Source organism: Corvus cornix, chromosome 18 (assembly GCF_000738735.6).
Source record: "Corvus cornix cornix isolate S_Up_H32 chromosome 18, ASM73873v5, whole genome shotgun sequence".
Classification (NCBI taxonomy): domain Eukaryota; kingdom Metazoa; phylum Chordata; class Aves; order Passeriformes; family Corvidae; genus Corvus; species Corvus cornix.
Window position 1 is genome coordinate 11,708,321 of NC_046347.1, and position 22,973 is coordinate 11,731,293.

Genomic DNA, 22,973 nt, shown 5'->3' on the forward strand with positions numbered 1-22,973 from the left:
AGGGAATAAAAACATAATCTTTCCAGCACCTTTCTGAGCCAGGTAAACAAAGTAAACTTCAGCCACCAAAATTTTTTTCCAACATTTTGCATTTTTTTTATTAGGGCAATATATGGAATCAGAAGATCAGAATCCCTCTGGCAGATTAATGGAAGAGCAAACTCCTCTGATCTCCTTGCAGGGAGAAGGGGAACAATTATCCTGATCACTCTGGCAGCCCCTCTGGAGCACCCGTTCCAGCTTTGCTTCACTTTTCATGAATTTGTACAATTGGATAATTTATAATTTTCCAAATGAATTCCCCTCCACGCTCTCATGATGCCGTGAGCACTCTGCTCTCTCCGTTACCAAGGCTTTGCTTTCAATTCCCCACGAGCAGGAACCTCCGTCAGGCACCAGGAGTTAATGAAATCTAAGGGCAGAATGAAAAGCTGACACATAACCCTGGAAGTATTTTCATACCCGAATTAACTGGTAGTGTTAACCTGTGCTGCAAGAGCAGCGGTACTAAAGCAGCTGTCCCATGTAACCTCACATATTCCACAAGATGAAAAATCCCAGGGAAGATGGAATTTAATGTTTGTTGAAATAAAGACTGACATCATCACTTGTGCCCATCCCTCTCACTTGGCCAGACTTGCAGAGGTTTTCCTGCACAAGCTCCACCGGAGCAGTGGATCTGCCTCACGGCCGAGTCCCTGGGGCTGCTCCCTCCCAAAGCAGCCTCCAAGGCCTCCTGGAGCTCAGCATGAGCCAAGGGGAAAAGGAAATTGGTGAAGAAAGCAGGGAAAGGGAAGGTGAAGTCAGACCTGTTCAACCTGCTTGGGAACAGAATGAGAAACCAAAACCAAAATGCTGAAGAGAGCATCGTATAAACAAAGGATAAAGGCCCCAAAAATACCCCAGTGGAAGTCACAGGCTGATAGGGAAACTTGGAAAAGGATATTCAGACCACGTTTCTTTGACTTCAAAAGGCATCTATTACCAATTCTATTGATCCCTGTCTGGCAGTTTGCTGTTCTTCCCAAGCCACAGACTTGGGAAGTTTCTTATTGCTAGAAAATGTGGAATTATTTTATGGAAAAGAAGGAATAATGAAATGATCTGCAGATCCCAGGCTACCAGACTGTCTTCTTCAGTACAATGGAATTTCCACATGTCAAAGAGTCCCCACTAAAGCATCTCCAGAAACCAGAATTCAGAAGGAAAGGAGTGGCAGGCAGGGACACTTAGCATCTGTTTGGAGGTTGTATTTGTGACAGCCACTTGCCTGATTAATTAATATTCCTTCCTTGAAGTTTTGGGGTTTCTAATCCAGTGTCTTAGAAGTGTGAGAAGTGAACCTTTACAAATGTCCTCTCCCTGTGAGCTGCAGGCAGCAGGGGGGAGGCTGCACAGAACATTCCAACTTCTTCCCTTCCACTTTGCATTTCAGACTTGCTTCAATAAATTTATTGCTAATTCCATTTGCAACCAAAGACAGCTTTTCATTGGGAACACATTCCACACTCTGCAGAACTGGAACCACCAGGACAATCCCTCTGTGGATCAGGTTTTTGTTGTTTCACATTTTCTCATTCACTTCAACAGCACAAAACAGCCCCAGATACCAGAGTTTTGCAACCAAAATAATGATGTCCTGTTCACCTCAGCAGTCATCTCAGCAGAAAAGACCATAAAGGCCCAAATTGATTCTATTAACATTAACATTTAATTAGTGCTTGTATTAAAAATCATTCCAAGTTTAATGGGATAGCAAACTGAACCAGAAAGATCGGAGTGGCAAAGTTATTTGCAAATTAATTTACCTTCCGACATGGTTTTTAACACATTTTTCAGTGTATACAGCAAAGCAAGCTTAAACCTCATTTGTGTTCAGTAAGCCCCAGCAGAGCTGTGCAGCCTGAGCTCTCACCTCCAGCTCCTGCTCTCTCTGTAGTGCAAATTGCTTGAAGGACTTGACAATCAGGCCGGCGTTGGAGCAGTCGTAGACGAAGATGGAAGGACTCCCCATCCAGGTCTGCAGGTCGTAGATGGACAGGGGGATGTACTGGGTGTAGTTCTGCCGGGAGAAAAGCACCACTCCTGTTACCGCGGGGCACAGAAGCACCAGAACCCGAACTGGGTGAGGTAATAAAACACACCCACAAAACGAAACCCCAAAATAAAACCTAGATTGAATTTATTAATGAATACAAATACAGTCAGTGTCTATCAATAATGAGGGCATGAACCCAAGTCAACACAAATGACAAGCAGATTTTACTGTGGCATTATTTGAAACACCCAACTCTAAAAAAAAAAAAAGCCCAAAACTCTGCCAAGAGTTTTCAGTATCAGATATTTAGAGTTTTGATATATGCTAACAACTCCAAGCAGCATTTAATAGTCCAATTTTATCCCAAATTTCTGCAACACTGATAAAGGATGCAAAGCAGCTGTCTTTAATTTAACATCAAACATCTTAAACTGAAAACCCCATCAATAAATCAGGATGGATAATTAAGCCCCTGCAGCCCATCAGCACTACCCCGCCTGAGCCTAATGAGATGCTTCATAATTTTATTACAGCTTTAGCTTCTGTGCAACTTTCCAAATTATCCATTAAAATTAAAACCAACAAAGCTGCCTTCAACAGAGTGAAGTACCCACAGTTCCTTTTCTGTAAATAGGAAGGATCTTGTTCCTTGTCTTCCATCTTAACGCCCCCAAATAACTGGAGGCAAGAGGATAAAAATCAGCCATTTAAAACCAGCTATGAGGAGCCAATCCTGAACTAAGTGAGCTGAAAATATAAACCACAGATCTCTGCCTGCAAAGAGTCACCACCAAATCCCCAGTGGCTGCCAGCAAGATCCTTCTCAGCTGCAGGTAGAGGGCAACCTGGTGTTCCTCCAGTCCTGAGCTCGGCCCAAAATCCTCAGGAAAAGCTGTGATGTTCCTATTAACATCAGCAGGATGATGGATGGGATCGTAACTCTCATTTAAATTCAAGAGACTTAAAATAGCTGTAATAAAACCAGTAAACTTTTTACAAAAATCAAATTTTCAAGGACACGTATCAGCATCGATAAAGACAGGAGGGATCATAAACCATGTGTTACATAAGGTACGGAGGGGTAAGGCATTTCCAAACCCAGCTTTGCCCATATATAACAGTTTGGGTCGTTTCATTAAAATTAATAAGAAAAATTGTTGATAAAAGCCAAAGTTTTAGGGAGGTGGGTGCAGTTTAGGGAGCTGCAAATCACTGCAGGGTGGAATGAGGCACGAACAGCTCGTCCTCAGCACAGCCCTTTCTTAAGGTCACCACTCACGTGGAGCACATTCCAACCCCAGGAAGTTCCACATAAAAAACCTGCTCTGACACATCTCATCACTGACATTTTATGGGCAGGCATTGTTTTACCTTTGTATTTCTACTGCATCTTGCTCCAGCTAAGATTGGATTATAGCTCTGATTAATATTGTGGTATTTGCAACCAGAAGAACTTTATGTTCCAACTCTACTGGGGGGGTCACATAAAACATCACATTTGCTAATGATATGTAAATGAGGCGGTTTGAAGCAAGAAGGGGTGTTAAAGCAGAGCTCTGCAGCACACTTGCTCAGGGTGATGCTTTGATGCAGCTGCCACGCTGGGCTGGACGCACGGTTTGTTCCCTGGCTTGGGCTTGGAGGAGAAGTCCCTGCTCCAGCACCGCTCCCACCACCCCTCTGTGCCTCCTCAGGGACATGACACAAAGACAGCTCACCTGGAGACTGCTTGTGAGCACATTTCATCCCCAATTGTTTAGTGAACAACTCAGAGGTATTTAAAAAAAAAAGCAGGCCTTCAGAATTTGCAGAGAAGCTCCTTAAAATGCCAGAATAAACATGTCTGAAGTTGGGGGATGTTGATTTTTCATCTTTTTGAAACCACATTGAGATTTTCTCTGGAAACAGTAACTTAACTAGAACATTGCTCCTTACTAATACAGCAGCACTCACAATAAATCCATGAAAAATGTTATTGCAGCCTCAACATGTGGCAAAAGGCTAGAAAATGCCAAATGAACCAGTTCCCTGGGACTGTCTTGATTCTCTCTTGGTATGGCCACACTGGACAGTGAGTCAGGGCAGGAACCTTCAGTAAATCAGGCACAATTCCGAGTTTCAACGTTCCCTTTCCATCTCTGTGCCAGTAATTTATCGCTTCAGTGCACTGGAGAGAAGCCCCTCGTGCCCCACAGGGCAGGGACAGCCTGTGTGGCCACACAGCCTCAAGAATACAAAGGAAGCAAACTGGGAACCAAACACCTGTGAATATGTCCCAAACCTGGAAAAGTGATGGGAAAATGTGTTCAAATGGAGAGGTACGTATCGGGAAGGAATTCTTCCTGTGAGGGTGGGCAGGCCCTGGCACAGGGTGCCCAGAGCAGCTGTGGCTGCCCCTGGATCCCTGGCAGTGCCCAAGGCCAGGCTGGACATTGGGGCTTGGAGCAGCCTGGGACAGTGGGAGGTGTCCCTGCCCATGGCAGGGGTGGCACTGGATGGGCTTTGAGGTCCCTCCAACCCAAAGCAGCCTGTGACTCCACAACTCCAAAACCCAGCTGTGCTCTACCAGAAGCCTTCAGTGCCGTGCTGAGCCGCAGACCCACCTTGTTGAAGACCCAGATCTCGCCGTTGACGGTGGGCCGGGGCACGCCGTGCCCGTTGTAGTGGAACAGCACGCGCTCCTCCTTGGCGTTGCGGCGCAGGGACGTGCACAGCTTCTTCACCTCGTCCACCGTGGGGTCCAGGCTCTGCTTGTACCTGGCCTGGGACACAGCACGGCACAGAGTCATTGCACACAGCCTGTCCCACGGGTGCTGGATGGAAACTGGCTGCTTTGGGAAAAGGGAACACCAAACGTCGACAGTGGGGCTGAACAGACAAAGCGTGTCTGTGGGACTGTCACACACACACCAACAGCACAGGTTGGAGGGAGTTCAGCACAGCTCCCAGCTCCCACCCAGCTCACTCACTTCTAAATTATTAATATTCAAAAAGCCTTAGGAAGGTAAAATCTGTTTAAACATTAGCCAGCCTCAAAAGTAACCCCTCATTTAATCCTCCAATTCAGACCCTCTACACCTCCAACTGAACAAATTCCCTCTTTTGAAGAGAGAAAATTGTATAGATCGACACCATTCTCGAGACAAAAGGACACAAAAGGCCCAGGAATTGGACATTCACACAGTTGGGTACGAAGGGGGGAAAGTGATGGAGAGCCCTTGGAAACTGCACATTGCCTTGGGAAAAACTGATGCATTCCCCCAGCTGTGGCTATGGACACCACGTTACCCTTCCCACGAGCACCGAACTCAGAGCACATTGGAGGATGGAGGAAAAATCAAACTGGCAAAAACCCCGATGATTCAAACCCGTTTTAACTTGGCTGAGTTCAAGACACCCAGGTAGGAGCTGGTTTGTCACGCTCAAAAGTGCATTTTTTTGAAGTAAGGCCAAATAATAACAGAAAGTCTTTCAACTGCCCTTTGAAAGACAAAAGCCTGGTTCTTTCTCTCTTCTCCAGAGCTGCAGAAACTGAAACCCCAGGATCACAATAAAAACCTCCAATGTGATGTACTGAAACAAAGACCCAAGTTTAAGAGCAGGACAAACACACCTCTACAAAACCTGCCATTGGGAGCCTGTTTACAAACCAAACCAGGGCCAAAGTTTGGGATTTTTAGGTTTTTCTCTATGGCAGCCAAAGATAAAAAAGTCTTAAAATGTCACAGTAAAAGAGGATGAAGGACTTAAATTGTTTATCTGAGAAGCCTGAAGAGCAGATACAGTGCTGCTCAATTAACAATCAGAGTCTCCAGCCAGCAGGAGAGGGAACAATGAACGGCAGCATTTAGTGATGGCAACACCCAAGAAAAGCAAGCAAAAGGAGGAAAAATATGAAGCAAGAAGCGGTGATGCGACAGCCTCATCCTTTCTGGGAACCTCAGCACTCAGGAAAGCCAAGAGGCTGCATTAATCTTCCCACAGATCCCCCACCTCCTCCTCTCCGCTCAGGGTAGTGATGAAGACACTGATTTGCAAAAATGTGCCCCTTAAATCCCCGCCTGGCTGCTGGCAGCCTCACCAGTCACCCAAACCGGAGTGCTGGGGAATTTCAGCTTTTTTCCACGGGAGAACAGGCTCATTCCATCCCTCCTCACGTCCCTGGAGCATCAATATTAAACACAGCTTGCAGTTAATGGAGGTGGATTCAGACTCTAAAACTAAAGTCTGTAGATCTCAATTTCCAAACTGCAAACAGATCATTTGGGCCTGGAGAAACACGAGGACAAGGAGCATGGAAAGGAGGGGAGGGAGCCTGTGAATAAAGCACAGTCTGAGTCCTCCTGCCAGCTCAGGACTCAGGTGGGTTTTAGGTATGACAAGAACCAGGTATGTGAGTAACACCCCAGCCCAGGTGCTGCTTTTTTGGTCTTTTTCTTTCCTCCCATCGTTATTCCTTTACCTTCCCTGTCAAGGTGCTGATTCCTTCCCCTCCAGTTCCCAGCAGCAGCTTTCCAGCACTAATGAGTGCAAAAGGTAACAGAGCCCAACCAAAACCCGACAGCTCTGTGGGGCTTAACCTCAGCAGCTCCCGTTGTACCACACACACCCCCCCACACTTTGGGCTGTTTTCCCCCGTTTTTATGAGCCATTGCCCAGTTCCCGAGCGCTGCTGGCCCTGACCACCACGCTGCCCTCCCTGCCTTCCATCAGGTGCTGGTGGCAGGTATTTCCTGCCGTTTGGCAAGGAGCCTGTGCCTCCTGATGCAATTACAGACAGGACACTCCAGCCTTCAGCTGGGTGATGCATCGGGAGCAGCAGAGCTGTCACAGCCCGGCCGGAGCGCCCTGACGGGCAGGCAGGGAGGTGCTGACAGGGATGGCAGCTGCCCTTCCGTGGGAATGTGATTTCCTGATCACCTCCTGTCTCACTGAACAGCTCCTGTCAAACACAATAACGTGGTGGCCTCATCCAGGACATTCTCATTATTCTGCTCACACAGGCAAAGTTAAAAGTTTTGCTTGTTTATTGCCACACTTCTGTGGAACACTCACTGGTTTATCCAAGCTTGTCCCTGCTCACTTGTGACAGTTAGGATGTTCTTTTTTAAGACATTTCACCGTTCAGTGTTGAAACTTCAGGACTGATAAAACACTATATTGATAAATTTGCGTGAGTTTCAGTAGAAAGAAGTTCTGACACCCAAACCAGGAAAAGAAACCAGTTTGGGGGTGGCACAAAGTGCTTTTATGTGGACATTACCCCTGTTTAATGCTGAAATGGGAAGTGAGATGGTGCCACTCCGAAGCCGTGGTGCCGATCATCCCCTGATGTCCCCACACAGAACGACCTCCCAAATTACTGTCCATTTGTTTCACAAGGGATTTACTTCTTTCAAAGGAAAAATGAACCACCCAGGCGTTCCCTGCTTAGCAGGGCACAGCAGTGACCTCTCCAACACGAGTCTGTCCAGAGGGGAAAAAACCCCTTCAGTGGATTCATCAGCTCCTACCCCACTGGAACATCAGGATGCACTGGCTGCAGAAATTCCCACAGTCCTTGGATTTTGAGCTTAAATTAACGGCTCTGCTTTGGAAACTTCACCTAATTACAGGTTTTCCTTTAATTTTTAAAGGGGCCAAGACACACGTCCAACCCTGAGGAGGAGCCCCAGGCAGAGGCCCCTCTCCTGAGGAGCCAGGGCTGCAGCAGCTCCGTGGCTGTGCCAAAGGGCTTTGCTGTCACCTGAGACACCAGAACTGGCTTGTCATCACCTCCCAAACTCGGCTCTGCTCACCCTGCCAGCTGCTGAGTCCAGGAAACTCAGCTCAGGATCAGGTCCCGTGAAAAGGAAGGAATGCAGAGTGCCAGAGGTGACAGTGTGAGAACAGGGGATTGAAGTTGCTGATGTTGCTCAACTCTCAGTGGCAATGGAAAGTTCTGGAAGCCAGGCCAGGCTCCCATCGACACTGGCACGGCCCAGCCCAGCAGGCAAGAGGCTCTTTCATCAGGGAGATGGATTTCTTCCCCTTGAGACAATATGAGGATAAACCTATTTTCTCATCAAAGCTATAAAACTCCAGTCTTCCTCTTTCATTTTCCTGCAGCCCAAGACCTGAGTCTTTGTTCCAGAAAGACTCCACAAGACTCAGACCACAGCATGTGTGTGATTCCACGCCAAAACCCCAACCCCCGGCGCAGCAGATACAAAGTGTATGAAAAATGTATGACAAATGTCTCTGCTGGCATCCAGAGCCTGTGCTCTTCACAAGGTATAACATCATCCTCTTCTCATTCAGCAGAACAAATCCTGAAGTCACTCCCCTTTTATCCCTAAGATACCTTACTGAATGTGTTCCAAATTTATCCACAGAAGAAACTACTCCAACATTCAGTATTTTATACTGAAACTGCCTTTTACACCTCCTTGCAGAAGAAGGATGCTCCTACCCAGAATCTATAATGAGATATAAAAGCTTTATTTGGCTGAAGATAGGGTTTTTTTAAACAGCTTCTGGGTGACAAAGAATCCCAAATGCAAATGGCACACACAAGGCACTGCATGTGGTGAGTTTCTGTGGTGGGTACAATAAATAAAATAGAGTCACTACAGCTGCAGTGCTTGAGGTTCAGATGCTCCCTCTTGAACTGCCCAGAGCAGCTGGGGCTGCCCCATCCCTGGAAGTGTCCAAGGCCAGGTTGGAGCACCCTGGTTCACTGGAAAGGGCTGGGACTGGATGGTCTGTAAGGTCCCCTCCAACCCAAACCATTCCATGATTCCATACCTGCAGGACATGGACAATCCACTGGACTGGAAGGTTTCCTGTCCTGCAGAACCTTGGAAAGCAGGGCAGGGCAGGATTTCCTGGAGGAACCCAGTCCCACCCCAGTGATCCCAATGCAGAATCCATCACCTCCACATCCTGGGCCGTCCAGCCCGTGGCAAAGCCTCCCCACGGTGGATCCCAAATGCTGAGAGGCAGCGAGTGCTGCTCTGCCCTCATCCTTAGCAACACTTTATCCTCACACAGCCAAATCCCAAGGACCATTCCAGGGTGCGGCTGCCACTTGGAGCAGATTTGAATCCCGGTTTCCAAATGCAGAGAAGACGCTAAACCTGTGACGCTGCCATGCACGCAGCCAGCCTACTTCACATGATTTAATTAAAAGGAATCAAAGCAAGCTAATTATTCCAAGAGAGGGGTTTTTGGAACAACGCCCAAATTGGAAAAACTGAAATACAAGAAGCCTGACAAAGAAGTAAGTGGTTAAAACCCAAGAGGAATGCCACCAGCAGCTTCCAGGGCCAAGGGTGGGCAGGTTGCACACCACCTCTCCTGGCTGTGTGTCTGGAGCCCAGCACACAAACCCATCCCTGCTGCTCAGGGCTCCAGCTCGCTGCTCACCATCCCTGGTGCTCCATGTGCCACACCAATGCCATGGATAAAACCACCCCAGACAGAGATGTTTCTCAGATGCTTGGAACACTAAAAATCCTGGATTAAGTTTTCCTTTAAGAGAAGAGCATAAAATTGAATTAATTCATATTCCACTTTTCCGGAGGCAGCTGCCAGTTTGATGCAACGTGTTCCTGAGAGTGTCTGGAACAAACGGGGGCTCAGACACATAAAACAGGAACATGTATGTCAAAAATTCACAGCCAGGGTGAACATGTGGTGCCACACAGCAAAGCAACACCACTGTATTTTACTTTTTAAATCTCCTGAACACACTGGAGCATCTAAACAACAAACAGGAACACGGCCAAAAAAAAAAAAAAGGAAAATCGAGAATAGGATCAGACAATTTCAGCAAGCTGAGAAGCCCAGAGCTGGTGCAGCCATCCCCAACCCCTGTGGGTGACACAGAGCGAGACCCCCCTCCCAGTTCCCACAGCCCCATCCCATCTCCGGGAACCAAAAAGTATAAACTAAATTAAGTACTGAATTACTGAACATCACCTGTAGATGTTTAATCCCTTTGAAACCACCTGGGTACCAGGAAAGGGGAAAGCAGGAAGAATGACATCAGTGTTTAAAGGAATCCAGAGGAAATCCAGGCTGAGCTCTGTGCTGGGCATGTTGGTGGACTAATAATAAACAAACAGAACCATGAACATCCACTTTGGGGAAGAGCCCATTCAGCATCTCTAATGAGAAGCCAGACTTCTCAAATCAAACCCTTATCTTGTAGAGTTTTCTAAAGAAATCAAAGAGCACGGAGATGAGAGGAAGTATCTTTTTGATATAAGCCCATTTGGATTCCCAGAGGATATTCAGCAAGATCTCAACACAGATTTGGAGGAAAGCCCATATACAAAGACTTGCTGATAAAACAGGCAGGTGGGGGAGAATCCCTAATTTTGTCCATGGAGGGAAGTCTCTGGGAAGCTCCAAGAGGATCTGTTATGCAGCCTGGCTCATCCAGCACATCAACAAACACTCCTGACAGGGAGGGGCAGGAACACTCTGCCTGCTGCTGGCAGAGGCGATCCAGAGGCACTGCAGGCAGACCTTGCCACGGGCAGGGCTCAGCAGAGCTCTGGAAGAGGATTTTCACCACCAGTTGTTTTATACTCACTGATTTCTTTTCCATAACTCCATTACTACAGACTTCTCCCAGTGTTCTGTCTCCATGTGATGCCAGGCTGGCCTGTTTCCAGGCCTGCTGAGGGGGAAGCTGTTCTAGTGAAAAACTACAGACTTCACTCACAAACAAAAATACTTTGTTCTTTGGTTCATCCAAAACGGTGATTAATAACCCAACCCTGCAATTCACTGTGATTTCATTTTAATACTGACTAAACCACAGCTCTTTTCTTGCATCAAAGGAAGATTTAGGATCCTGCATTTACACTGGCTTTGGAGACACATCAAAGGACAGACAGATTTAGAACTGCACATGAGCATTTTTGGGTTTGCACAATTCCACAATAAACATCCCCCCCTCCAGGACACAGCAGTGCCAGGACAGGATCCCTCCCCAGGACACAGCAGTGCCAGGACAGGGCTGTCCCCCCCAGGACACAGCAGTGCCAGGACAGGGCTGTCCCTCCCCAGGACACAGCAGTGCCAGGACAGGATCCCTCCCCAGGACACAGCGGTGCCAGGACAGGGCTGTCCCTCCAGGACTGAGCAGTGCCAGGACAGGGCTGTCCCTCCCCAGGACACAGCAGTGCCAGGACAGGGCTGTCCCTCCCCAGGACACAGCGGTGCCAGGACAGGGCTGTCCCTCCCCAGGACACAGCGGTGCCAGGACAGGGCTGTCCCTCCCCAGGACACAGCAGTGCCAGGACAGGGCTGTCCCTCCCCAGGACACAGCAGTGCCAGGACAGGATCCCTCCCCAGGACACAGCGGTGCCAGGACAGGGCTGTCCCTCCCCAGGACACAGCGGTGCCAGGACAGGATCCCTCCCCAGGACACAGCGGTGCCAGGACAGGGCTGTCCCTCCCCAGGACACAGCGGTGCCAGGACAGGGCTGTCCCTCCCCAGGACACAGCGGTGCCAGGACAGGGCTGTCCCTCCCCAGGACACAGCGGTGCCAGGACAGGATCCCTCCCCAGGACACAGCGGTGCCAGGACAGGATCCCTCCCCAGGACACAGCGGTGCCAGGACAGGGCTGTCCCTCCCCAGGACACAGCAGTGCCAGGACAGGATCCCTCCCCAGGACACAGCGGTGCCAGGACAGGATCCCTCCCCAGGACACAGCGGTGCCAGGACAGGATCCCTCCCCAGGACACAGCGGTGCCAGGACAGGGCTGTCCCTCCCCAGGACACAGCGGTGCCAGGACAGGGCTGTCCCTCCCCAGGACACAGCAGTGCCAGGACAGGGCTGTCCCTCCCCAGGACACAGCGGTGCCAGGACAGGGCTGTCCCCCCCAGGACACAGCAGTGCCAGGACAGGGCTGTCCCCTCCAGGACACAGCAGTGCCAGGACAGAGCTGTCCCCCCCTCAGGGAGCAGAGACACAAGGTGCAGCACGAGCCTGCTGTGAGATAAGCCCAGAGATAACTGAACACTGCAAGAAGTGACTGCAGTTCATCCCCACTGTCCATCAATCACAAACCCAATCACCTCAAGCCCAAGCTGATATGGCTACAATAACTCTCAGGTTGGACACATCATTCAAATACAAATTATTCTGAACCATATCCACAGACTCCAAGCTTCTTAATTTCATATTAAAAAAACCCCACCACCTCCTTTTAGGTGTTTTAATTTTAAGCTGTGGGCACATGAAATTACCCTGATGCAAATTCATGAGGATTAGGCCAAGATAATAAAAACTGCATATTTAAGTACAAGGGAGTGTGCTGGAAATCCCAAATTGACGTTGCAGGCAGCAGCTTAACCTGGTTAACACAGGCCAGGAGAAAACATTACTGATAAAATTATTACTCATGGTTAACTTGAAAAATATTAATTACAGTGAAGACAAACTATAACTTAGAGATGCTTTAATTTAAATACTAAACTAGGCCAAAGGGAGACTCTTGCCAGTCTGAGGCAAGTCCTCTGCAGGTATTTGGGTGCATTTCAAACCCCTCTCCATCTCCCCTGTGCTAATTCCCTCTGGAGCAGCCCAAGGCTCCTGGGCCAGCTGATGCCAGGACAGGATGGTGGCTGGAGCCAGCTCTGAGTGTGGCACATCCCCTCCCCTGCCTGGAGCCAGCAGAGTGGGGACTTTACCTTTCCTCTGCAGAGTCTCTGACCTTGCTTTCAAGTCCAATGTGAAATGAATTCCAAAGTACCTAATCCTCACTGTGCAGACTCAGGATCCAATAACACTTCCAAAAAAAACGCCTTTGAGCAGTTTGTTCATGAGAACTGATGTTGACAGGGAAGACAAAAATCAGGACAACCAACCTTGAGTTGCTGCTACAATACATCCACGAGACAGGTGTGTTCCTCAGCAGTTACAAGCTGCTTCACACTGCAGGTTTGTGCCTAAGTTCACAGAAATTCCATCCACCAGCCTCCCCTGTTTGGTACAAATCCTTCCCTCTCTGCTCAAATAACCATTCTGAGAGGGCTGTGTAAATAATTGCTTACTTTTAAACAAAGGGAATTGTAAAAGAACTCAAATCTGCTTCTCATATGGCAGATCTGCACCCTCAGCCTGGTGACAGCTCCATGGGTCACATCACAAGGTGCCCTGACAGGATTTTAAGTACACCCCAGGTCACATCTTTCAAACCTGCTTAGTCAAACAAGGTAACTCCTAAGCATCAGTGTCAGTTTAGTTCCATTCCTTCTCTAGAACCTCCGTTTTAAGAGCTCTTTGAAGTTTCAGGCTGTGCATCTTCTTGTTTCTTAAATATAAACTTGGATATTACTGGGAGCCCAGTTGAGGCTGCAGGACCACAAACTGGTGAATTCTCAGACTGGGTGTCTTTATACCCTGGCCCGAGTGCATTGTGCTCCAGGGAGGAGCTGCAAGGCTGGGGCCCTGCAGGGCAAGAACTTCATCTTCTCAATACTAAATAATTGCTTCGTAATTTCAGTTCTCCTCTGATTGCAAAGTAATTGCTTAATGAAGCAATTTTCTGATTAGAAACACCTTAACGAGTCAGGAGAAGGAAAACCAATCATTCCAAGGTTTATGCTTTGCTAATCTCCACAGGAAAGGAGTTAAAACCAAAGCATCTCGGGCTTTTCTCACTCTGCCTTAGAGGGGAGCAGGAATATAAATAAAATGTCAATCGTTTCCTCTGTTAATCTCCAAGTTTTGCACAAAACTGCTGGTGTCTGTTAGCAAGAAGCTCCCAATGCAGCATCCTTTGCATGTCCCAGTCTCCAACCACTGAATCCCCTCCAGTGGATCCAGGTGCTATTTAGTGGATACAGAGCAGGATGCTGCCAATGGATCTGCAGGAGGCTCCTCCCTGTCCCCCATGCCAGGGATTCACCACTCCCCACCCAACACAAAGACAAGGTGTTTTTAAATAGGTCACCCAGAGCTGGGTGGTAATTACAGAATCATGTTAATCAGCTTTGCCAGGCAGAGCTGCTTTTCTCTTCAAGAGCCTTTTCATATCAGCTCTTTCTTCCCATCTGTCTTGGGGTGACCTTATGATGTGTATCCCATATCGCTGCCCTACGCCCAGAAATTAATTTTTGTGCCTTTCTATGCCTCTAAACTGAGCCTGAGAGGGGGAAGGAAAAAACTGAGCAAAACTTTCTCAAAGCAGTTTGCAGCTTGTTCAAGGTCACATAAAGATAGCAGGTTTTTTTTTTCCCCAGCTGCGGCAGGGGAGCGAGGAAGCACCCGGCTTGCTGCTTTCCAGTCAGCTTTTGGCCAGTTGTTTCAGTTTCTTGTTCTCCGGAGAGAGAGACTGAGAGTTGGACTTTGCTTTTCCTTCTCTGGAATTCCGGATTTTCTCCCTTTTCTACTGGACTGCTTGATTGCTGTAACATCAGAGCACATCGGGAGGACTTTCCACCGGGCACAGAGGGCCTGGCCCTGGGCCAAGCCCCAGCTCCGAGGAGACCAAAGGGAAGACTTTAGCAGTTTCCCAGGTTTTTCCTCTACAGCGAAAAGATTTTACCATTTAGCATTATTTTCCTTTCCCGTGTGTTTGTTAAATAAATAGTTTTATCTTCTTCACTTTCCTTCGAGGAAAATTTATTTTTTCCCGAACCTGGTGGGGGAAGGGTGGTTGTGCCTTCTCTCAGAGGATATTTTTCTAAATTTGGCCAAACCAGAACACCATCTCAGACAAGCCGACATCAATGGTCACAGAAAAATACCCTCAAAAACACAAATCTTGCTCCCTGCCAATTCTGGGCCCATTTTGATGACAAAGCACAAACCAAAACAGACATGAAGTATAAAACATGTGAAATGATGTTACTGTCAGAAGTGTGGCGAGGAAGTGTGGAAGGCAAGGCTCTGAACACAGGAGTTCAAAATTAGCAGGAGTTCAGATGCTGGGTGATCTCCTTCACTCGAGCACATCCTGCCCACAGAGCTCCTGGCTTGCAGCAGGATGCCAAGACCCACAGCATTTTCCCACTAAACTGACTTTGCAAGTTTGCTGACTTAGTTCCAGAATGCCAGACCCTGCTATCTGCAGTGCATGAACAGCTCAGTTCACAGAACAGCTTAATGCCACTTCCTGGTCTCTGCAGCTTCTGAACACGCTTCCACACAGCAGTTCACGCCTGCAACTATTTTCTTCCTTTTTGTGACTCATTTTTCCAGGAGAATCTCCGAGAAATCAGTATTAAGTACACTACTGCTGCAATATCACAGTTTCCACTTTCAGTGGTGCGTTAAAGATTTCTCAGGGTTTTTCTTCTCACTATCAAAAGCATTAAAACATGAGTTGTACGCAGAGCTGCAGCGGGGTACACAGCCGATTCCCAAATCCTCCCTTATCCCTGCTCTAGGAGCCCTTCCATGCCCAGCTGCTCCCAGTGCAGGCAGGCACAGCAGCAGTGCCTCCAGGGGTGCTGCTGCAGCTCCGGCTGCAGAGCTCCAGGGATCCCGGCTGCGGCCCAGGAGCTCAGGACCGGCCGCTCCCCGTGCTCGCTCCCGGCAGCAGCAGCAGCACCAAGGAGGTGCCCCAGCTCAGGGGCTTCAGCACAGAAGAGCAGCTGCACTGCAAAGCGTCCTTGGGGCTGCTCTGAACCCAGCCCTGGGCTCGTGCTCTCCCCAGCCAGGCCATGGGTGACGGAGGGCTGGGATGCAGATCACCTGGAGAGCCACCAAAGGGAAAGCTACAACCACTGACCTCATTTTCTCCATATTCCCAAGGCATTAAAAAGTGGGTTTCATCCTTCACCACAGCTGAAATCTGTGCGATTCTGGCCCAATGACCGGTGCTCCCAGAGGGGTATTTAGTGAAACAGCCCCTGGATGACAGTGACACTCTGACCACGACAGCTTTTCAGACAGAAGAACAGGAATAACTGAGTTTCACAATTAGACTTGTTGACTGCACTTTTCTTTTTTTCCCCTGAAAAAAACCCTGCTGGTTTATGCTGAAGACAGTTGATCTTTAACAAGACAGCAAAGGATTGATACAGCAGAATTTTGCAGAGCCTGAAATAGCTGCCAAATTCAAGAGGCTGTTGGGAAATGAAAACCAACAAACATAGTCCTCTACGGAAAACCTGGTTTTGTTAAACAAGGTCACACTGTCTTTTTGTTGTTTTTTTTCTTCTTATTCATTTTTTCTTACATGTTCCTCCATCTGCAGCTATCTCCTACTGGAGACCAAGTACCAGTTTTCCCATGTTCCCCTTTGGAATTCTACAGTATTTCTTCTGCAGGAGCCATTAGTATTTGCTGTTGTTTCAAAAGAAAAACCCTACAGAAATAAAGGAAAAGTATGACTCACTGAGAGACCAATAATTAGGTCATGTGTTCAATTAGTTTTCATGCTTAAGTAGTTACTCTTTAGGAAATGCTCCCCCTTTGATGTGCAGCAGCAACTTCCCAATTAATTAGGCAGAAAAAAGCAATGAAGGAATGAAACCTCAGACACCGAATCAAAGCCCAGAGATCTCTAATGAGGGGAACAACAGCATCAACAACCGACAACATGCACTAAAAGGTAGAGGCTTTCAGTGATCCATTTCAAGTATCTTGGCTGTACTTCCTTTGAAATTAGGAGAAAACTGTTGGGAAGCAGACTAGAAGAGAGGGAGAAGCAGCCTGTTTGATCAGAAAATCACTGTTTCCTTGAAGGCCCGCTACAAAAGAGGTAATCTATCCATATTGTAGGAGATGTCTCCTCAGAGACCGTCACTCACTGGTGCAGGCAAGAGGCATCACACAACGGGTGAGACTGGATCAGAGAGAAATGGGAAACTCCTTTCTTCAAAACCTGCACAAGGAACAGAAGCAGAACTACCGTGTGCCCATGCCACCCTCAGCAGGGATGCTCCAGCTGCAGGCATTCCCAAACACCAGTACTTGCTTTCAAGCCACCCTTCCCAAAGGCTTTCTAAAAGTTTATTTAATCTTGTCTTCTAGATTTCCCCAGTCCTTTCCCCATCCAGGATTTTCATCCCATTCACAGCTCACAGCTCTCCTTCACCCCAGGGATGCCTGCTCAGGTATAATCCATTCAGCTATAATGAAATCAACTCATTCCAGGAGAGAATTAAAACAGCCCAAATGACTCTCTTAGCAAAAAAGGAGGAAATTGAGAGAAGAAAAAGGGAGGAAAAATTGTAGCACTTGAATTTAAAAATCAATACTGTAACTGACTTTGTTTTATTCAGGCAAGTGGGTGTAAGGGGGAAGATTCTTTGGGATGTGATGTCTCAAGCCCTTGGCCTCGCTGGTGTTGGTTGTTGCACAGAGGGTGCAGGAGCCCTGGAGCTCCTGGTCTGGAAGGGCAGGAGGGGAGTGGTGATGGTAAATCACTGCCTTGCCCAGAGTCAGTCCTACAGAGGCACAAACCTCTCACACTCCATTAAGCTTCTTCTCAGAGGACGCAAAAAACCCCAAATGCCACAGAAGAAGGAAGGCCTCTGTACAAAAGATCCCAGTGAAACAGCTCAGCAGGACCTCAGAACAGCTGGGAGCCACGGAGGAGTTGTGTGTCTGCATCCTTCCCACCTCTCCTAGGAATGGTTATGAACTGTGGGTTTTGGCCTCCCTGGCAAGACTGGGAAAGTTCATCAGTGAATAAAGGACAGAGCTGCAAAGAGCACCTGGTGCAGGAGTGCCACAGGGATCTGTGCACCAGGAAAATGCCAACAGAAGCAGCAAAATGGGAAGCGAAGGAGGAAAAACTCCTGTGGGTGTTCTGGTCAGTTTAAAGGGAGAACCTGGTCAAAAGCCAGAGCTAACAAAGAGGAAAAAAATCTGTAATTTCATGTATATTTAACAAGCATATACTTCATACCAGGTCCTGAGTTATGTAAACTCTGCCTCACCCAAGCCAAGCCTTTGGCTCCGCAGCCCCTTCTCCACGGCACAGCCACAGGGATGGAGGCACAGGGCACTGCATGGCCCAGGGAGGGCTGGGAGCCAGGGCACGAGATGGCCATCAGGAGAACCAGGGGGAACAAAACCTGGCACCCTTCTAAGAAGGCAGGCAGCAATTCCATTCCGAGCTCATCCCACAGGTTCTGTACAGGGATCAGTGCACACGGGGTGCTTCCACACACAGTGCTGGGGCTCAGCTCTGACAATTCCAGCCTGGAGGGTGCAGAGAACTCACTCCTTCCAAGTAGTCCCTGAGCAGCAGAACACCTTCATCCTCCCCACGCAGCTCTGCAGGGCTGCAGCACAGGGCCCAGGGCCCAGCTCCACTGATAAACCGGGACTTGCAGAGCAGTAACTCCTGCTCATAAAAACCCCCACGAGCTCCTGCATCTCCATAAACCATCCCACTGCAGCAGCACTCGGAGTTTGCAGTTCATTAGTCCTGTTTTCAAAGGCTCTTGACTCTTAAGCTAAGGCAAGTCCCTGCCTTTGCAATGGCACAATGTGCAGGGCTGCCAAGAAACAGAATTTACACCCCAACAACGGGGAAGTATTTGCTGCTCCCTGCCAGCACAGAAAAGCCGTGCTCTGGCTGGGCACCTGCTACAGGGCTGCACCTCACACAGGCAGGGTTCTGCAGGGGGTACTGAATGGGGGTCAGCAGCAGAGAAATCCCATTTCAATATGATCAATTCCTTATCTAAATATTTTAGATACAGAGCATGCGAGCAGCCTCCAACAGAAACTCCAAGTATTTTATTCTGGGCATCCGTTCCCGATGCTCCCCGGTGATCCAGGCCCTGCCACCAGCCAGCCCAGTTCCACTCAGCTCCTCCAGCCATTCCCAACCTGCCACCCGCAGATTCCCAGACCAGAGGAGCAGTCCCAGGGCAGGTTTTCCCCTCCAGTCAGGCATTACTGGGTCCTGGGCTCTTCACTTTCACTCCCTTTTCTCCTTCCCTTCTCAGCTGCTTAAGCAGCCCCTCTGATCCCTGTAATTGAGTCTCTTTCCTGATTACCCTGAGGTTTAACCCCTTCCCTGCCCAGTGAAACTCAAGCCCCAAACCCAAGGGAGTGTTAGTGTAAAGCTGTCTTGGTTTTCCTTCCACTTTTTCACCAGCATCTCAATTATCTCCGCAGTGAATTGCAAGAACTCTTTACTCCTTCAGAGAACTCTTTATCAAGACAGATGGAGCCCACAGCTCTGTCATCTCCTACCCTCTCCCCCAGTACGATCTTCATTTGAGAACTGTATGAAATGACTGAATATTGCTTAACTGCAGGATTTTGCAGAGGAAACAACAGCTGAAGTGGTTTTTACTCCCGCAGCACACAAATTTATGTAGCTACACAACAATAAAGCAAAGTCTTAAATTTAATCAGAACAAATACTTCAAGCAGTGGCAAGCTGATAAATTATTTAGAAAGGGGCTCAATAAGACCTGGAAGGAAATATCCATCAGCTGTGCAGCCTGGGAGCTTCCAGAAACAAGGAATTTTCATGCTTTACCCCTTTTACAGTTTTCTTTCAGCTAAGGTGTTTGTATTGAGCAAAAAAGGGGATGTTTGATCAGAAGCAGCCAAGGGCTGGCTGGCAGCAATGCTCAGGACTGGTCACACAGGGGTCATCACTGCCAGCACCCACTGCCAGCAATTAGCACCACTTGTGATTTCCCAAGGAGGTACCGATGAGGGGCAGCTCCTGTGGAAGGAACTGACAGCCAGGGAATATCGGCTATTTCAGAAGATTTTCATGATTTGCTCTTTTTTCAGACTGCCTGATTTTCCCCAAATTGTCTTCCTTCCATCCACTCCTCAACCATTCCAAGCCCCCAAGAAACAGACAAAACTGGATGTATCAGTATTTATATGAAAGCTCTAGGAAATTCAATAACATTCCTATTGTTCTACTGCAGACAGCACACCAACTTCTCTTTATTACTGCAGAAAGCTCCAGAGCCCTGTGGAGTGCAATAAACCAGGACGTGTTTGCCTTTGCAATGTGTCAGGGGCTGTGGTTTCCTGCAGGAACCAGGGAATCATCCCAGCTCTGGGATTGCCTCCACCAGGCCCACGCAGAGAACCTGCTGCTCCTGACCTGTCCCCCCCTCCCCAGTACCAGGGACTGATACAGAGCACAGGAAAGGGCTTGTTTTCACCTTTGCTCCAGGATGCTTTTACTCTCCTGTTTGATTTCAGGCACTTTTTGAATTTTCTGCTAAATTCTTGGGCTGTCGAGATTTAAAAGTTGTCAATGTGCCATGAGGAAAAACGCAGAAGGAAATCCTCTTGTCTTAGCTGTACACTAGTACCTGCCATAAATGCTCCAAGACATAAATACGCTTAGAAACACTTCAGAAAAAAGCCAACCAGGAGCCTGAAGCTCAGAGGAGCAAAGGCTCCGGCAGTGGAGCAGTGACTGCCCAGGTTCCACAGCAGGGAAGCCCCAGGAACAGCCAAACACTCACCCTGGGCTGCCAGTTCTCGTACTGCTTCTGCAGGTTGGCCCCGATGGTCTCCAGAGCTTTCTGAGGCCCCATGGACAGAGGATCTGGGAACAGAACACACAGGAGCATTTCTCACCCCAGCTGCATCACTCAGGTCACTGAGGGATATTTTCGTGCAGGTTCCTTTCATTATCAACTTCAAACCCATAAACACCTTGCTCCTCATGGAATTTACTCGGGGGCAACGCCCAAAAATTCTCCCCAAATTCTTCAGTCCAACAAAAATCCCGTTCCATTACAGACTGTCAAATGTGGAAGATTTCTCTCACTGAGCTGCTAAACACAATTTTGTTTTGAAAGACAGTAGAGGCATTACATTTGTTTCTTTTAATAATGAAATCAGGTTTCTATTGTAAATAATGACAAGAACTCAAATTGGTTAAATATTTGATGACAAACATTTTCTGTTGAGGAATGCAAAATCCTGCTCCATTTGCTTCCCCTGCTTCAGAGACTGTGTACCATTTGTAATATTTAAGAAGTTAATTTCATTGCTAGATAATTACCACAATCCATACATAGCAGTACAATTCCAGCCCATGTGCTTTATTCAAACACCATGGACATATAATTAAACAATTAACAAGTTTTTTTAAAAAAAACCCTACAAGCTAATATTTTGCTATTTAATATCAATTATTTCAAAAGCACTAAACCAGATCGATGAAGGGGTTTTTTTCCCAATTTTTGCAAATATACTTTCGTTAGAAACAAAATGTAATAAAGTAGGATGAAAGCAGGATTTTGAGAGTTATTTTTCCTTAAGGAATAAGAGCACGTGGAGGGTGCAGCATGACCTGCACAGGGCTCTGCTCAGTGGCCATTTGTCACCAGGGGTGACCAGCTGTGACCCCAGCTCAGGTGTGAACAGCAGCAACTGCACCCCAGAGAGCTCCCCAGACCCTGCACATGTGGCACAGACATTACTGCACCCCCTACTCCCTGCTCCGGAGACTGATGGGAGGAAAAACATCAGATATTTCCCCAATTATCTTTTTCAGAAATTTCAAGTTGGCTGGAAGTGGAAGGAGCACTTGTGTACACAAACACACTGAAAATTTAATTACAAAACTGCATTCAAAATTCTCTTTGCTAATGATAGGCACTAATGACTTTATTTAAATGACTCTGCAATGCTGCTCAGCTCGTGTACCAATGAGACATCAGGGCTGTTCTCTGCACTGCTCTCAGGTACCTGTTTGTGCCTGCTCAGGGCTTTCAGCTGCTTTAAAGTCATCAGCGTTTCTGGGTTAAAAACCTGAGATGCTCTGATTCACAAAGCAGGTAAGGAAAGGTTAGAAAATCTTCAGAAAGTTTTTTAAGAAATGCTGTTTGTGCAGTGATTAATTTGCTCCTGGGGCCTGTCTAAGCCCCAAGCTGAGGATTACAGTGCCCGGCGTGGGACGTGCTGCAGGCTGAACATTCCCAATTCCTAGATAAAAAACAAATCTCTCTGAGAAAGCTTCTGTGTACAAGATAGTTCCTTCTAATATTATTTCAGATTTGTCTCATCTTGATAATTAGACTTTTTTCTCCAAAACCAAGGGAACTTTTAATTTCTTCACAAAAAAAACCCTAGGAATTTAGTGCAATGCTGCATGGAAGTAGCAAACCCAGGTGTTGGAACTGCTGGCAAGACATCCTTGGGAATAATTCCAGGTCTTCTGAATGATTCCAGTTAAAACAGCCCTGGAGCAGCTACCTCAAAACACAGCAAGGTGTTTCACAAACATCACTGCTCTGCTGGGTGAGGCAGAGAAGGGGGATTGAAAGCTTTGCAGAGCCCAGCACTCTGAAGGTGTCTCTGCTCAGAGATTTCCTCAGATATTCATAAATCTAAAATAATTACAGGAAAGCAAAGCAGCTCATTAACAGCTGCTTTTCTCCACGGTATCTCATTTCAGAACACAGCAGGTGAGGGGACCCATGGCAGCTGTCAGAGCTGGACTCTTCATTAACCCAGATAACAATCAGATCCCAGGTTTCCTCCTGCTCAGCCCAGTTTCAAGCCCTGGGAATGCACAACTTCAGGATGAACCCTACACTGTGACTTGGGGTTTGTGAGACTCAGGGGAGCAGGAGCCTGGAGGCTCTGGGCACTCACCAATCCAGCATTCCAGGCGGGCACAGGGAGTTGTTTTCACCACGTCCGGGGGGTCCACGCCGACATTGAGGCACAAAACTAAGGCAACACTTACAGTCTTCATCTGCAAAGACAGGCAACAACACAGCTCCTGAGGGCAGGAACAGCAGCAACTTCCACTGGGCTCAAACTTCACCGCTCCCTGAACTTCTGCAGGGTTTTACCCAACCTCTCTTACCTGCTCTTTCATGTGGACTATTTTAAGCGAGGCCTGACTGATGAAATTTTTCATATTTTTTATTAGAACAGTACTTAGACTCTATGTTACTATTTTTGTTATTATTTCCAGAGCTCATTCTTCTCTTTCTGAGCATGGAAATAGACACCAGTGAACTTC

At 47.7% G+C, this 22,973-nt stretch overlaps 1 protein-coding gene across 1 annotated transcript in view; it reads right to left on the minus strand.

Annotated features, from left to right (window-relative positions):
• Positions 1-22,973, minus strand: part of RPTOR (regulatory associated protein of MTOR complex 1) — a 102,824-nt gene that overhangs the window by 69,440 nt on the left and 10,411 nt on the right. The window contains 4 exon segments of the mRNA XM_039562061.1: positions 1,916-2,062; positions 4,642-4,800; positions 20,455-20,537; positions 22,598-22,700. Coding sequence (XP_039417995.1) covers positions 1,916-2,062; positions 4,642-4,800; positions 20,455-20,537; positions 22,598-22,700 — 492 coding nt within the window.